At 34.3% G+C, this 18100-nt stretch overlaps 1 protein-coding gene across 3 annotated transcripts in view; it reads left to right on the top strand.

Annotated features, from left to right (window-relative positions):
* Positions 1-18100, top strand: part of LOC127543686 (serpin B11-like) — a 36065-nt gene that overhangs the window by 9557 nt on the left and 8408 nt on the right. For all 3 annotated transcript variants that reach the window (XM_051969921.1, XM_051969920.1, XM_051969922.1), the window contains 4 exons: positions 9439-9621; positions 10772-10831; positions 12296-12424; positions 13928-14045. In XM_051969921.1, coding sequence (XP_051825881.1) covers positions 9454-9621; positions 10772-10831; positions 12296-12424; positions 13928-14045 — 475 coding nt within the window. In that variant the 5' untranslated portion in view covers positions 9439-9453. The remainder of the gene's footprint in view (positions 1-9438; positions 9622-10771; positions 10832-12295; positions 12425-13927; positions 14046-18100) is intronic.

Consider the following 18100-nt stretch of genomic DNA (forward strand, 5'->3'; position numbering starts at 1 on the left):
GATCTCCTCACCATACTATTATTACTTAATTTATATCTTTTCAATTTAAGCTGGAAGCCCCAAAATCAAAGGGACACAAGAAAGGTAAGCAGTAAGACAAAAAAGCAAACAACACTCCCCCCCCAATACATTGCTAAAAAATTGAAGAGAATCCATTTACATTACAAATTATATTTAATTCTGAAGCTTTCTACTTGTGTACACTTGGATGCCATTTAACTTCTTGGGCCTCCGTTTCCTCATCTGTAAGATGGAGTTGGACTTGAAGCCCTTTTAAGTTCCTTCCATTCCAAAAAATAAGATCCTACACCATTTAGTGAAAGCATTACACTATAAAAACAGTCTTAGGACCAATGACTGTATTCTGATATGTTCATACAAAGAGTGAAATAAAAACTATCTCTCTGTGCTACTTATGTTTACTTGAAACAACCAATCTTGGTTCTATCCTTATTATTGTAAACCTGATTTTCTAAGTAGGAAGGAGATTTATAACCAAGAATAGAGAAGGCAGCTCATAGGGAAGCCCACATCTTATTGTTCTTCCAGGTTTTTAACAACAAGAAGGTAGGGTAGGCAAGTAGTATGCTAAGCAAAAGAATAGATTTTTTTTTAAAAAGGGCATAGCAATTTTGTAAGTTAACAAGATATGCATATGAAGATATCAAAGAATGGGAGGAGAGAATATCTATTCCCTTTGGTTTTATTATAGAGTATTGGAAGGAATTTTCTAAACTTGAGGGACAAAAAACAACAACAACAACAACAAAAACAACAAAGACAAGATCTAGAGAGAAGCTGAATGTGTTAAAAAAAAAAACTGCTGGGAGATCATTCAGGATGAGGACAGAAGTCTAGGTATTCAAGAGATGATCAGTATTCTTGAATATATAGTTTTAGTTGTGCCTGAATCAAAAGCCAAAATTACAAGAAAGTGAAAAGTGAATGGTAATAAAGTGGATGTAGGGCAATGGTTTGATATGATAACAAGGTAAGGTGAAGGTTTAAAAAAAAAAAACCTGAGGCATATTTGTAAATAACAGGGAAAGAAATAGTAAATAAAAAATATATTTGAAGAGAAAGAAGTCAACGAAGGGGAGTAAAGATCTCTAGAAAGGCGAGAAAGATGAAAAGATTAAGGGAGCAAGTAGATGAATTGGCCATTGAAAGGTGAAGGGCCATCTTTTTTTCTCATATTTGAACAAAGAAGGAGAAAATGCTCAATGTAGAAGGGTTTTCAGATGAAAAAATGGGGGAAAAAAGAAGCTCATCACAGTTGGCTTCCATTGTCTCATTAAAATAGGAGGTAAAGTCTTCTGAGAAGAAATGAGTCAAGAATAAAATTGGAGACTTGGAGAGAGAAGAAATGGCTTGGAAAAGCCACTGCATGATAGTCACTCAGATTTGTCAATAAGACTTTACCAAGTTCAGTTAATTCCATCTTTACAACTTTTTTTTCCCCCTATCTCTCTTTCCATTCATGTGACCAGCACTTTTCTCAGGCTCTCACCACCTCTCCTCTGAACTATTCTATAGTTCATATATTCTATAGCTAGTCTTCCTGATTCCAGTCTTCTTCCATATCCAATTTATTCTTTTCGTAGGTGAATATTTTTAAAGAAAGTACATATTAGTATCTCCATATCCTTCCAAAATTTTCTTTGGTTCCTTATTTCCTTGAGCTTAGTTTGTCACTTATGGGTTCCACAATGTGATTTCAATATATTTTTCCTGCTTTATGTTACTAATTCCTTTTACATGTTCTAGGTTACAGCTAAATTGTATCATCTAGTCCTCCTCAAATTCAATCCACCATCCTCCTTTTCTCTGCATGTTGAAGTCTGCTTCCCAAGTATCCCATTGCCTTGAAATAAATGTTCTCTTTTTGGAGCTAGAGAGGCAGAACTTTTCCTGACCCCAAAGCAAGTCATGTATTAGCTATATTATGCTGTGTCTCTTAGAATTAATAGGGTAAGCCATAGTACTTTCCAATCTGACATATATCAAAGACTTAAAAAGAAAGACAAAATGACCATGATTTTTAAAAGAAACAAAGACCTTTCTAATGACTAGAATAATATATATATGTTTGTATATATGCATCTATTCATAATATTATATTGACATATATTTATGACATGTATTTAGAGAGAGACACAGAAGAAGAGAGAGGAAGGGAGAGAGGAAAAGATATGGGGAGAGACAAAAAGAGAGAGACAGGGGGGAGACACAGAGGGACACAGAGACACAGAGAGACAAAGAGACACACATAGAAACACAGAATGAGAATATGAATATGAACTGGAAAGATCCTTTAGCTCAATTAAAGATAGTGTGTCTGGAGGCAGTGACCCCTAGGTACAAAAGCAAACTGACACTTATCTGTTTGAGTTTGGGCAAGTCACTTCCTTTTTCTGGGCTTCAGTTTATTTATAAATAATGGGATTGGCCAGATGGTCTCTAAGTCCCAGCTCTAAATCTCTGGTTCTAATCCTATACATAAAGAATAGTAATCCAACTGGTTCAGTCAGCTAGTGAGACATACTTTAAAGAAAACCAACAAAGAAAGACATGCAAGATGATTTGATATGCCCATGAACTTGAGAAAGAAAGCATGCTGATGATCACAGTTTAGGATAACAAAGTTTTATCTATGTTCATTAAATTAGTTGATGACAAGATTAGTTGACTTTAGACTTCTGTGAAAGACTTGTCTTGCAAAAGTCAGTTGACAGTAAATATAAGATATCATGTGCAGAAAGAAAGAGAAACGTTTCTTCCCCAAAGGGTTTTTATCAAGAAGAGAGTGGTATTCTTTTTGCATTTCTAGTATCTTTTAGACACAGAGGGAAGTTTTACAATTTAGAGAAGCTTGCATAAGTTTTGTAATGATTAATATTTATATAGTACTTTTGGAATTAATTTTTTTTCAATGCAAAATTTTTTATTTTTTCTCTCCTTTCCCCATCCCACACACAAAAGAAAAAGAAAACCTTTGCAACAAATATGCATAATCAAGCAACATGGGTAAAATTATATGTCTCATTTTGTATATTTATTTATTTTTGTTTCACAATTATCATGGATTTTCATTAAGCTTCTAATCTGAACATAAAATCTGATAAAACTTGATTACAAAGACATGGGCCTCTGCTCAGTAAAAATACACAATATGCTTATTTTACATAGTATAAATTAGACAAATATAGAGCAGGATACACAAAACATTCAAATTCTTTTAAATTTTGTTACTATGTTAGAGTTTCCTCCTTAAATTTTTTGTTATTTCACATTTAACTTGAGAGAACTGGCTTAAAAGTAGGAAGAAAGATGATAAAAGGCTGGGGCCTGATAGAATAAGGATGTAGATTCTTTAAGGATTTCTTAAGGGGGATAGTCTCTTAATGTAGATACTGGTGTCATTTTGTATATTTTGTCCATCAACCCTCTCTCAGGAGGCAGGAGCAGCATTCTTCATTTTGGACTCACTGAAAGGATAGTTGATATTTGTGTTGATCAAAGATTTTAAGTGTTTCAAAACTGTTTGCTTTTATAGTTGTTACTGTATAAATTGTCCTCTTGATTCTAGTACTTTGAGATTTGAAAAGCATTTCTTTAAAAGATTATTTTACTTGATCTTTACAATATTCCTATGAGATAAGAATTATTATTACTCTCAATTTATAGATACAGAAGCTAAGTCTAATAGCAATGAAACAGTCAGTTCTTCCCAACTCCCAATCTAGCATTCTCTCTATTATGCCATCTAGTGAAAAAGAACCATTAGATAAGAGAATTGGGTTTTAGCCCTAATGCAATATTGATTAATCAGGCCAATAAACCTTTCTTATTCTATTATCTTATATAGTCATAGTAAAATCTCAGAATTCATTCTAGATCTTGAGAATAACCTACTATTAAAGTCCTTACTGATGTCCCATTTTGACATGGTGGTGACTAATTTCTCACAGATATTGACAATGAAGGTTGTGACAAATCCTACAGAATTAAAAAAAAAAGTCTTATGTATAGGATGGATGGTCAGAAATATGATTTTGCCATTGGAGGATCAGTTTAATTAAGTTCAGATGATCATAGTCTTTGGAGGTGAAAAGTTCCTTGGGGGTCATTTAGCCCAATCTCATCATTTTACAGAAAAGGACAGTGAGACTTAGGGAGATGGCAACAAGTAGTATTTCTCTAGTACCATTGTTCCAATGGTAAATACTATATTAGATGCTGGGAATACAAACATAAAAAAAGGTAATTCCTGTCCTTAAAAACTTTACATCTTTTGGGGAAAACAATATGTGTCTATATAAATATATATTGAGTCAATGCAAAACAAATGCATAAAGTAGTTGGTGAATGTTCCAGCAGTTGGAAAATCACAAAAGATCATGTGAAAAGTAGTTCCTGAATTATATTTTGAAGCAAGAGAGGTAATCTATGGTATAGAAGTAAGGAGAGTAGAGAAGAGTCAGACTGAAATATGTTGCTGAGCTAGAACTAGCATGATCTGACAATGGATCGTTGGCTATTTAGGGTTCAAGAAAATAAGTCGTCAAGGATAACACCAAGATTAAAAATCATGGAGACCAGAAAATGGTAGTGCTTTCAAAGATAAGGGGAAAATCTGGTAGAGGGATGAATTTTTCTGACGTGGGGAGGTAGATAAAAACAGAATTCTAACTCATCTAACATTAATTTGTGGTTTTTTCAAACACTAATTTTGAAATGCCCACTAGAAGTTATGTGGAGCAGAAGCTCAGGAAACAGACTGGGACTAGATGTATTGATTTAGCAGTCATCTGTAAGGATGATTTAAACCAGGGAGTAGATAAGCTTATCAAGAAAGAGAGAAGAGAAGAGAGCTTGGAAATTCATCCAAGTATGAATCTTGGATCATACTCTCAGTTATGGGGCATATTAAATGATGGTTCAGCAAAGGAGATTGAAAAGGATGTTCAGACAGAAAGAAGGAAAACTAGCAGAAGCTAATGTCCCTCAAAACCCAGAGGAAAGAATATCCAGAAGGAGAGGATGGCCAATAATCTTAGTTTAAAATGCTCCATAGAGATTACAAAGGATGTGAGTTACAAATACTGTTTCATTTCATCCTCACAACTAAGTAGATGTTATTATTATCTCTATTTTACAAATGAGGAAACTGAGGAAAGCAGAGTCAGCTAGTTAAGAGTGTGAGGCTGGAATTAAACTTTGGTTTTTCTGATTTCCGGTTCAGTGAACTCTCCCTTGACCATGTATCTGTGAAAACAGTTCTTTCACTCCAAAAATTTAGTCTTAGGAGAGGCAGACATGTACATATAAAAATTAATGCAAAATATAAGAATCATTAAACCACTATCTTCTATGTCAAGAACAGGGATATGAATACAAAAATTAGATATGATTATTGGGGTAAAGAATTTTTGAAAACAAACATTTCTATTGGCATCATAGACTGTCATCTTCTCTGCAATTTAGAACTTTAAACTTTGCCTGACTCACTTAGAGAGTAAGTGACTGTCTTTAATCATAAAGCCAGGATGTATCATAGATTAGATTTGAACTCAGGTGTTCTTCAAGGTCAGCTCACATTCACCTGTGCCGCATGGTGTCTCATCATATGCAAAATCAGTGCAATATCATTTTGTGGGGGAAGGCTTTGCTTGTAGGTGATGATAAAAGACTTCATGGAGAGAGTGATTCTTGCATTGGAAAATAGCCAAATTGTAAATATAACTAAACAATGTATCTGAAAAAGATAGTTAACCATTCCTATCAGTACATTGTTCCATCAAATGATACCAAGAAAACTGTTAAAAGTTTTTAAATTTAAAACAATTCAATTCTCAGAGAAGCCTAATATTAGCTTGTATTTATATGTGTTTTAAGGTTCACAAAACACTTTTTTCATGGCAGTATAGTGATGTAGATAGTACAAATCTTATTCTTCTTTCCACTTCATAAATGAAGAAACTGGAATAACTTGACAAGATCACACAGAAAGGTCACAAAGAAAAAAGGGAACACAAAATTGCAAGGTGTCTCTAAAAAATTATCTCTATCCATGTACTTAGCTCATAGGTTAGCCTAAATGTTAATATTAAGATTCAGTCAAGTTTATTGACTCTTGGAGTCTAGCATTCTTTCTATTATATCACGTGACCAAACAGTTGAATTTTCCTTGTTGTCACATGCTTAGATTAAAAAAAAAATACTCTTAACACGTGATCTATTTTCTGTTGTTCTTCTCCCAGTATTTACTCTTCCACTTTCTTTTAAATTTAATTATGTGAACTTTGATGCTATAAATAATTTGGGGATGATGATAAAGTTTTTGTTCATGTTTACCTAAAGTTCTTATGGGGAAAACATTATCCTCACATACACTGAACCGGCCTTAGGAATGGTTAGGGAATTAGACATCACCTTTTTATAACCAATTGCCCTCTTCATCCAAATTCTCCACAGAAGTCTAATTGCTCTTCCACTTAACAGCTTTTCAAATATTTGAAGGCTGAATCATAAAATTATCAGGGATCATAGGCTATAATGTCTAGAGCTGGAAGAGATCTAGTAGATAATTTAGTACCCAGTTGATATGATAACAAGGTAAGACCCCATGTGGGGTCTCATAATTGAATGTGGAAATCATGAAAAGATAATTTATCAGTAAATATTTTATTTGTACACCTATCAAATATTTTATATTTATCTATAAAATATTGTATATTTGTATATAAAATATTTTATGCCAGGGTCAGATAAAAATTTCTTAGGTGTAAAGGAGTTGTGAATAAAAAAAAGTTTAAGAAGCCCTGATCAAGAACAGAGGCTCTCAAACTTTTTGGTCTCAGGACTCCTGTAGACTCTTTTTTTTTTTTTTTTTTTTTTTTTAAGATAGTATTATTGTACTTTATTGGCCCATCTTAATTTTTTTTTAAATTTTTTTTAACAACTTTTTATTGATAGAACGCATGCCAGGCTAATTTTTTACAGCATTGTCCCTTGCATTCACTTCTGTTCCGATTTTTCCCCTCCCTCCCTCCACCCCCTCCCCCAGATGGCAAGAGTCCTTTACATGTTGAATGGGTTGCAGTATATCCTAGATACAATATATGTGTGCAGAACCGAACAGTTTTCTTGTTGCACAGGGAGAATTGGATTCAGAAGGTATAAATAACCCGGGAAGAAAAACAAAAATGCAAGCAGTTTATATTCATTTCCCAGTGTTCTTTCTCTGGGTGTATCTGCTTATGTCCATCTTTGATCAATTAAAGCTCTCTTTATCGAAGAGGTCCACTTCCATCAGAATACATCCTCATATAGTATTGTTGTTGAGGTATATAATGATCTCCTGTTTCTGCTCATTTCACTCAGCATCAGTTCATGTAAGTCTCGCCAGTCCTCTCTGTATTCATCCTGCTGGTCATTCCTTACAGAACAATAATATTCCATAACATTCATATACCACAATTTACTCAACCATTCTCCAATTGATGGACATCCTTTCATTTTCCAGCTTCTAGCCACTACAAACAGGGCTGCCACAAACATTTTGGCACATACAGGTCCCTTTCCTTTCTTTAGTATCTCTTTGGGGTATAAGCCCAGTAGAAACACTGCTGGATCAAAGGGTATGCACAGTTTGATAGCTTTTTGAGCACAGTTCCAAATTGCTCTCCAGAATGGTTGGATGTGTTCACAATTCCACCAACAATGTATCAGTGTCCCTGTTTTCCCACATCCCCTCCAACATTCCCCATTATCTTTCCCTGTCATTCTAGCCAATCTGACAGGTGTGTAATGGTATCTCAGAGTTGTCTTAATTTGCATTTCTCTGATTAATAATGATTTGGAGCATATTTTCATATGTCTATAAATAGTTTCAATTTCTTCGTCTGAGAATTGTCTGTTCATCCTGTAGACTCTTAAAAGTGATTAAGGATTAAAAAAAATGATTAAGGTTGCTTCAAAGAGCAATGTGTTTATGGGGATTAGTGCTATCATTATTTACCATATTAGAAATTAAAACTGATAAAATTCTAAAATATTTGTTAATTTATTTAAAAATAACCACAAACACATTATATGTTACATAATATTTCAGTGAAAAAGTAGCTATATTTTTCAAAACAAAAAAGTTAGCAAGAAGAATGATATTATTATACATATTTTTGTAAATCTAATATCTGGCTTAATTTGACAGGTGAATTTTCATATCTGCTACTGCATTTAACCTGTTGGGACAAATGCAAATAGTGGCCAGAATTGTGCTCTGTGGCAACTTAGTAATAGCTCAATAATTAATAATAAGCTTATTGATAGAGAATACCAATAAGTTAAATAGTAAGAGTAGAAAATAGCATTTCCCTCTCTGAACTTTCTTTTTAAGATGATTATGTAAGAATTTAGAATGAACATTTCCTAAAGGCTTATTCTAGTGCTGGATCCTTTTAGTGGGGTTGAGGTGTTCCTAGATTCCTGGTCCTGAAAATTATGGAGTAGAATGCATATGCTGGCAAATTCTATCAAGGGAGGATTCAAGGATGGATTCCATGGCATATTGTCTATCTACTGTAAACCAGATTAAGTAATTTTAGAGAGACTCATCAGAAAATGTGGCTAACAAATAATTTTTGGGGAGGGGGCACATGAATTAAATATGTATTCAGTAATGATGGGACCATATTGATGGAGACCATACTAGTATAGTACAAGGGCTTGAAATTAAAACAAACAAAAAAAAAGAAACACAAAAAAAATAACAAGATGTCTCTTCGATTACCCCATCTATGTGTCTATCCCATAAACTAGCCAATTTGTTTTTTTTTTTCTGTTCTTCCTATATGACACTCCCTCTTCTGGGCCAAGTGACAGAAGTTCACAGAGGGGGAGAAGAGAGAGAAAAAGAGGGGGAGAAGGAAAGAGGCAGGGGAGGAGGGAGGGGGAGGGAGGAAAGGAGAAAAGGAGAGGGAGACAGGAAGGGGGAAAGAAGGGGAGGGAGGGATGGAAAAAGGAAGAAGAGGAGAGGGAAAGAGGGAGAGGGGGGAAAGGAGAGAGGGAGGGGGAAGGAAGAAAGGGGGGAAGAAGTGAGAGAAGGGTGGAGAGTGGGGGAGAAAGTGAGGAAGAGGGTACCCAATTACATAACAGTTTTACTTTTGCCTTAAAATCTCCAGAACTTAGTACCAGACTTGCTATATAGTAGATGCTTAATAAATCCTTTTCTGTTTGGTTGATTGATGATAAAAAACAATATGGAATCATTTAGTCTCAGGACCCAAAGTAGCTAGGTCAATGGTGAGCTATTTCCCATTTTTAATGAAAGGTTCAACACAAGACCCATAAACCTGGAATACTAAGCTTTTGATGAATGTTTAGGTTACCAAATGATATCCTGAAGTTGTTTTTTTTTCCTTTTTCTTTTCTCAGACAACTGGGTTTAAAATGAACTCTCTCAGCACAGCTAATGTTGAATTTTGCTTGGATGTTTTTAAAGAACTAAGTAGCAACCATGTAGCGGAAAATGTCTTCTTTTCCCCTTTGAGTTTGCTCTATGCCCTGAGTATGCTTCTCCTGGGTGCCCGAGGCAACAGTGCAGCACAAATGGGAAAGGTATGTATAGTTTGGGGTTGAATGTTTACCTATAGGCCTTCAGAGAATCTCTCCTTGAATTAAGCTCTTCAAATTTAATATATTTCATGGATTGCTATACTGTGGAGTACTAAAATTACCTCAAACCCTAAAATTTTCCTAAAATAAGAGAAGGTAACTGTAAGAGGAATATAGCTTAATAAAAATGTACTGTAGGAGGACTTTAGAGTGTCCCACTCTTGGATCTACTGTCTAAAGGGGCTGGGTTAGCTTTTGAACTGGAGATGTTTGCCTAACTTCAGTCTAAAGGCAATATCACATAATTGCAGAGTTCTTGAGATTCTCTGTTGGGATTTTCTAGGCATTTCTTATCACTGGAACTAATCCTTCTTTATGTAACACTCAATCTGCATGTCTAGTATGGGATAGAGATGAGATGGGGATATAGGGAATAGTAAATTCCTGCTCATCAGTCAATGAATAATAATAATAAGGGGGGGAGTTAAAATAACATGGGGATTATTCCTGACTGGGCCACCTGTATTATGATAATGAATACAAAATATATCTATATCTATGTACAAAAGTATATTTTAACAGAAATATCACATTTTCTTCACCAAATTATTGCATTAATCAGCAGCACCAGTAGAGAGAATCAATAAGTAAACACTGATTGGATAATGTTATTTGCTAGACACTGTGTTGGACTTAGAAATATGAGACAAAAATAAAACAGTTTAATGAATATAGCTTTTGTAAAAATGGTCTCCCATCTTTCTCCAGTAATAGATGGGTAGCAGTTGGTCTCAATTTCACTATGATTACCCCTTTCTGTGACCTTTACTTAACCCAATGAACTAGATGCTGAACAGAAAATACATCTGATAACCTCCCCACTTCAAGGCTCTTAACCACTTTATATATATTCTTTGTTCTTTATCCTTCCCCTCTCTTTAACTCTGTGTATGTTTTGATTATTTCTTACTTGAAATCCAGGTGCTATGATTAAAAAACACCATATAGCATCACATATAATTGTAGATAGGCCTAGTATAATAGCTATTGCTGTCTAAAACATTAGCATAACAACATGACAGAATTGCTTATAATCAATAACCTCTATGTAGTCTTCCTTTATATCCTCTGAAGTTGATCTCTCTCTTCTTAGGTGCTACACTTTAGTTATGGGGAAAGATCATCAAATCCAGAGCTTGAGAAATCTTCTAAGGTATGAAATTATTGTTGTTTAGCCATTTCAGCCCTGTCTGACTCTTTGTGACCCAGATTTTCTTGGCAAAGACACTGAAATGGTTTGCCATTTCCTTCTCCAGCTCATCTGACAGATAATCAAACAATTTTAAGTGCCTTGCCTAGGATCACACAGCTAGTAAATATCTGAGGTTAGATTTAAACTCATGAAAATGAATCTTCCTGATATGAAGCCCAGTGCTCTATCCACTGTGTCATCTAGCTGCTCTAAAATATGAAAACTATTTTCCAAAAGACAAGTTTATCCTACTATAGCAGGATAAAGCAATATTAATCAAGCTGAATTAGGTTCAGCAACTTTATTTATTCTGTTTCTCAATTAGCTTAATGAAGACTATTGCAATAGTCTAGGTAGAGATGATAAAGGTCTGAACTAGATAGAAAATAGCTTGAAGGAATGACAAGTTTGACTGGAAATTTTTTAAATATGGGAGAGGATTGAATGAATGAGCACTTATTAAAAGCTTGTGTGCTATATGTGAATGTTATAAATAGGAAAAAATCCTTGCTCTCAAAGAACTTATACTCATAAGCTGGGAAGACAACATGTATAGGAAGGGCCAGATGCAAGTCAGATGTTCCTGTGGATTCATCCTTGGGGCAGATGGCAAGGACCAGGAGTCCTTAGAATACTTGCTTGTGGGGATCTGCTTGGGACCCACCAATACCAGGAAAGGAAGAGTGGATCTAAGAATCGGTGTTCATCTAAAAGGAGAAAAGGGAAAAAGGGAATTTTCAGTAAGCTATGATGTGACCTTCATTTGGGAGGGAATTTACTTGGCATTAACTCTGGCTGGAGACTTCCAGGTGTTCTTGATGGTGTCTGAGACAAGCTTCAGCCAAGGAGGAACCTAGACATATTTGTAGGCAGTAGGAAGTCAACAGACAAGATATTGAAAATTAATTAGAAAATATGAATGATCTAGAGGCAATGAGAAGGGATGGGATTAAGGGTATAAAAGGGTATAAAGTATCACAGTTACCTTTGAGAGCCTCATAAAGGTTATAATATGGATATTTATCAAGAGTAACCTGGAAGGTAGGTGTATTCTTAAAAAAAAAAAGTTTAGTTCAACTTGGAATTCATAATGTTTGACTAAATTGACACAAACCTAGTACTGGTTATCAAGGGAGCTGAGGAAAATGAGGAAATTGTGTCAGGAAAGTAAAGTGTGAAATGCTTGACCAGGAGCAAAGACATAAAAATCTGAATTATAATTTTTGAATTCTCCAAAGTCCTCAGCCTGGACATGACTTTTGTTTTTAAATCTAGAATATCTTTTTAAAAAATATCTTTCAATATCTTGCATATTTGAAATAAACTCTTACATGGTTATACCTTTGTTTCCATCTTGCTAAACACTTTCCAGTGACTAAGGGTCAAACAACTTAACATACTATTCTTTGTTTAATGATACTTCAGTGTGGCCTAACTGGAAGGATACATTCAGAGTTTCCAGTACTATTATCCAAAATCAGCCAGTCGGATAGTAATTACACACTCAGCATTGCCAACAAGCTCTATGGTGCAAAGAACATTAAATTTCATCCGGTAAGTACATCAAGAATGGCTACATTCATGGCAAACAGCACTATTGGAATCTTCTCCCAAAATATCTGGAACCATTTGGACATTTTTATCATCCTTGTTTTGCACTGGCTAAATTACAGAACAATGTTTGATGATTTCTCCCAATTTAAAATTAGTTCTGCATTAAAAATCACCCAAAAAATTCACTTCTGGAAGAACTATATTTGTTATTCCCATTAGATTGATCAATTGAAAAGTAGATTTGTATTGCATGTACTAAGCTGACTATGGAGTCAGGAAGAACTGGATTCAGTTTCTGCTTATGATAGATATTGGCTATGTCACCCTAGGTGAGTCATTTATGCCCTTCCATGCCACAGGCAATTAAGAGTAAATTGTAAAACAGTTGCCTATCTGCATTTGCAAATGGGATTTTCTCACTGAGAGCCCCTATGCTAATGAAATCCATACTTCTCCCCAAAAACTGACTTGTGAGTGAAGGAAGAACTAGAAAGCATAAAATTTGTCTGGCTCCCACAAATAAAATAGAAACATTCTGTGTTTTTCTCTGTCTCTACTTTCAAATATAGTTTCCATTAGAGCAGAGAACATTATAGGATAGGGAAAGAGCACTGGACTAGGAACCAGGAGATCTTAGTCCTGAATGGGTGACCATGCAGGTGCTTGGGCATGTTTCTCCACTGGTTTATAACAAATGCCTTGTAGGAAGTAAGGGTCAAAGACAGAATTCAGAGTTGGAAGGGACCTCATCCAGAATTACTTTCTTCTTGTACATAAAATAATAGTAACAACAGTAATGACAGCAATAACTAATATTTATGTTGTACTTCAAAACTTGCAAAGAGCCTTACATATATGATATCCTTTGATCCTGATAGTAACTTTGTGAAATGGGTGCTATTATTTACCCCATTTTACGATGAGCAAACTGAGGTTGAGAATGGTTAGGTAAGTGCTATTAGATTTTAATTCAGCTCTTCATGACTCCAGGAAGTTGTTACTTGGTTTATTCCCCCAAGCTGGCTTACCTAGTAGATTTTACTCTATATGATTTTAGAAATCATCTGCTTTAATCCTTTGCAAATTGCAAAATGCAGTAAATCATGCATATTCAAATAATTGACAGCCTCCTTTCCACTAATCCCCTTGAGCTAAAGTCCTCTAACTGCAAAATGTGTTTTATTATACTCATGATACCTACTCCACAGGGACTCCCTATGTAGGGGAGTCTCTGTACTGATATACTGTTTTGTCTTTTGCCCAGGTGGGCTGTTTGTCCACATGGATCTGTCTAAATGTGGCTCACAAAGAATAAGGTTAGATTTCTATAGAGTCCCTTTTTTCCTAATCCCCTTATTTTTCTTCAAAGGAGACATACATATTATACTTGAAATGCTGATTTAGTATGAGCTGTGATGATTTTTTAAGAGCCTTATTGTGCAAGTGACTTTATTCTCATTCTGCCTTTAATGATTTTTTCTAAATTTGTCTTTTAAATTACAGCAATATTTAAGTTGTTCAGAAGAACTATACCAATCTGAGCTACAGACTGTAGATTTTAAGCATGCTCCAGAGGAAGTCAGGCAAACAATTAATGCTTGGGTTGAAAGTAAGACAAACGGTAAGCTCAAGTCATGTACCTGCCAAGTTTCTGTATATGTTCTGTATATGTCAAGAATGTGGGCAAGTTTCCTTCCCTGAGGAATTGCTGAAGATGCCTGCAGAGAGAGGTCAAGTCCCTTGTAATTCCTGACACTAAAAATGAAGGCCAAAGACAATTGTATTGGATACTGAAGGGATATTTTCAAATGGCTACTACAAAGGACTGATTTATAGAACAAAGAGTTTCAGGATGTAGATCTCTCTATTTGACTTCTGTGATTTATCTGAAATGACAGCTTTTCTGAAGTTTCTAGAATGGCATAGTATAAAAAACCACTGGATTAGGAATCAAAAGATAGAATTCTTACATTTCAAATTTTTGTAGGTCAATTAATCCTACCTAGAGTTGAACAAGAATCCATTTCACAAAATCCCTGAATTTGACAGGGATTCTAATCCTAACTCTGATAACTGTAATCTTGAGCAATTCACTTAATCTATATGGACCTCAGTTTCCCTACCTGTAAAATGAAGGGGTTAGATGAAGTCATGTAGTTCTAATGTACTATGTTCTTACATATATTGAAACTTTTTCTTTTTGACTGAGCATATATCGTTCTAAGATCTGAGTGATATACAGGAAATACAATCAACTCATTTGATATATGATTATAAAAGGAATTATTTTGGAATTTGAAAGGTCCTGTAATATGCTCTGAAGGGCTTCAGTCTCTTCATTTGTAAATTGAAAAAGTTGTATTGAATGTTCTCAAAGTTTCATCTCAACTCTAAATCAACAAACCAATAATTTCACAAACCATCATTGTAGAGCTATATGTAAAATTGCCTAACATCATTGTAATATGTAGTCCCTCATTGTGGTATGATGAGTTAGATTATAATATTTAACTATGAGTATAGTAATTGTAACTGTTTACATAGATAACTTACTGTTGATATCTGTTAAAACAGATATAAGCAGATCCTAAAGGAAAATGAGGTTTTTCCCCAAAGACTTTGGGAGTGGGAATAGTACTACCACCATCACTAAGCTACAGCTCAGTGTCTTGCAATTTTATATATTTCTATCACTCTATATAAACTTAGGAAGCATTAGTGATTTTGTAAGTGTACTTACAGACTCTGGGGATGGGTACTTACTTCCTTAATTACAGAGTGGGATTTCTTTATGACTTGATAAATAAAGCCTAGAAAGCAGTTCAAAGGAACTGGATGGTTAAATGATTTGCCCAAATTTACAAATTGAGTAAGATGTCAGAGGCAGGATTTGAATCCAGGTCTTCCTATTTCTATAATTAATATTCTGACCATTAGATCATATTACCTGTTTACATTATTACCATGATACTTGTGTATATAAGTACATATATACCCTTAATATTTATTTAAATTATCTATATTTATTAACTCTTGCTTAGCATATATCATAAATTATACAAATAGAGACACACATATACACATGTCTGTAAAGTCTTAAATTCTATAATTTTTTATTATGATACAAATGACCAAAATTACAATATAGATTTGTTTTTGATAATAACAATAACAATTTGGTTAATTATCAAAGAATACTGTGATTAAAAAGCCTTATTGTACCTTTCCCCTTCTTTCGCAATCTCAAGGAGGTATTTTCTATATACTATTACTAGATGCAAAAGAGAGGTCCCTCTTTATATTCTTCACCATCTGTTGTTTCCCTTAAATCAATACTATGTTGTTTTTTCCTGACCTTATAATTTCTTTACCATTGCCCCTCCTCCTTTTGGAGGATTGAACTGAATATTTGATTTTTAACTAGATATGACATTGCACATGAATTTATATAATTTTATAAAATTTAAAGCCAAATGGCTAAAATTTTATTCTGCTCTAAACCTTAAAGGACAAAATGTTGCCCATTTTTTACCTTGTATGGGAGGCCATGAACTCTAATTATCAATTGACTAGATTCATTCTCTGTAAATCAATGTGTTGGGATAGGTGGAAAGCCTACATTTGGAATCAAATTATTTTGGTCTGAGTAGAGACCTTGCAAATTTTTATTTATCATTTCCTCATCTTTAGGATAAATCTTTAAAGTCTCTTCTAACTCTAAATGTATGAGGCTAGGAACTTGTGCCTGGTTATCTTGGGTTTGTTCTTGTATCTCAGAACATATCTACTTATTGTTTTCTAAAGCAAACTTTAGAAAACAAAGATCTTTGTCTGAAGATTTTCATGAATATTTTCTGTGCCCACACAATGAGGCCTCTCTTCCTGAGAACTGCATTTAATCCAATAGTAGCTCCCCATAACAGAATTAAATTTCCCTTTCATGTGTCTGGAATCCTAGGTAATATAAATAAAAAAGTGGGTATGTTTGTGACTATATCAAATGGCCTCCAATACCCCTTACAGCTATAATATTTATGACATTATGATTAAAGGAAATAAGACAAAGTACATATTTAATTTTTAATCCTGTATTTCATATTTGCTCTCACCCTATGGTTTTATTTCATAACCATTTTCTATATTCTGTGTAACATACCTAAGACTCTTCTTTGTCTCTGATTGAAGAAGCTCATGAGCCCCAAAGTTGTCTCTTTCTCTCTGAGGTTAGATACCAGAGGCTTAAGCTTTCCCATAGCAACTGTTAAAGAAAAAACTCTGCTCTCAATATTCTCATAAAACATTATCTCAGCAATTTTTTGGTTTTATCTTTGAAAAGTTGTATTTAATGGACCTTGTTTCATTTTTAGCCATTAAAAATTTGGTCCTATCAAATCCCCCAGTGGCCAGTGAGTTTGCATATCTGGGTCTTTATCAATGACCTGAATAAACCCATATTATGGACCCATAAAATTCACAAAAAACTTTTCTTAGAAGTGGTAGAAATGGTCTTCATCCTATGTATATGCTCTGCCTAATGTAACTAATCATATTCCCTCACTCTGTAATTCTGGACAATTACATGATTTTTGTTCTGGTTTTTGTTTTATGCTTATAAAAATAAGAAACATTTTCAATTCAGGGTCTTTTGCCTAGATGCAGAACCATATGACCCATGCTTTATTAATAATATCAGCACTCTATTAATAGAATGTTATCTTGTTCAGAGAATTGTCTCAGTTTACCTGTTTGTTAAATTTTGCATTATCAAACCTTATGGGTGGATGGCACAGTAGACTGAGTGCTGGACCTGGAACAAGGAAGAACTCCCGAGTTCAAATGTAGCCTTAGACATTTACTAGCTTTGTGACCTAGGACAAATCAGTTAGCCACCATTTAAGTTACCTCAACTATAAATAAAAATCATAACAGCATCTACATCTCAGGGTTATTATGAAGATTAAATGAAATGATATTTGTAAAGTATTTAGCACAGTATATAATATGCTAGTAAATAATAGGGTTTTAATAAACACCAGTTTCCTTTCTCCCCATGTCCTACTGTGGTGAGAATCAAGCCAATTAAATCTAAAAGCTAAAAGCAGTGTGGTTGAACATCAAAATATAAATTAAATAAAACTTAAATGTTTACTATGTGTTCAGCAAAACAGTTATTGTTCCTTGGGATTCATATTCTCATAGGGTAAGAGAACATATATGGGATGGTTTAGCAGCAGGGCAGATTGAAAAGTCTTATGATCTTTAAGATTTAGGGACAAAGTAAATGCTAATACATCTTCATTAATGTCATTTCCATCAACAAAAACATCTTGATTTATGATCTTGACATTTTGACAGTGCCAAAGCAAATTTGTTTTGAGTCTTCAATAACTGTGGCTACTATGGAAGTAGGAACTGTATTATATAGAGAGGCAGGTTGCCAGATCACATATCTATAAGGGTCATTTCTCTGGATGTTGGGATGTTTCCCATAAAACTTTCTTCCCTATTTAAATAAAGTCAAAGATACATTTAGATAGAAGTGCTGTAACACATACCTATAGTGTAAAGTAATTTTCATAGAGGTGCATACTATGTTCTGTCCTTGTTTGTGTCTTCAAATAACACCTAGAATACTGATATGTATATATCAGACACAAAATAAGTTTGTATTGATTT

Source organism: Antechinus flavipes, chromosome 1 (genome assembly GCF_016432865.1).
Source record: "Antechinus flavipes isolate AdamAnt ecotype Samford, QLD, Australia chromosome 1, AdamAnt_v2, whole genome shotgun sequence".
Classification (NCBI taxonomy): Eukaryota; Metazoa; Chordata; class Mammalia; order Dasyuromorphia; family Dasyuridae; genus Antechinus; species Antechinus flavipes.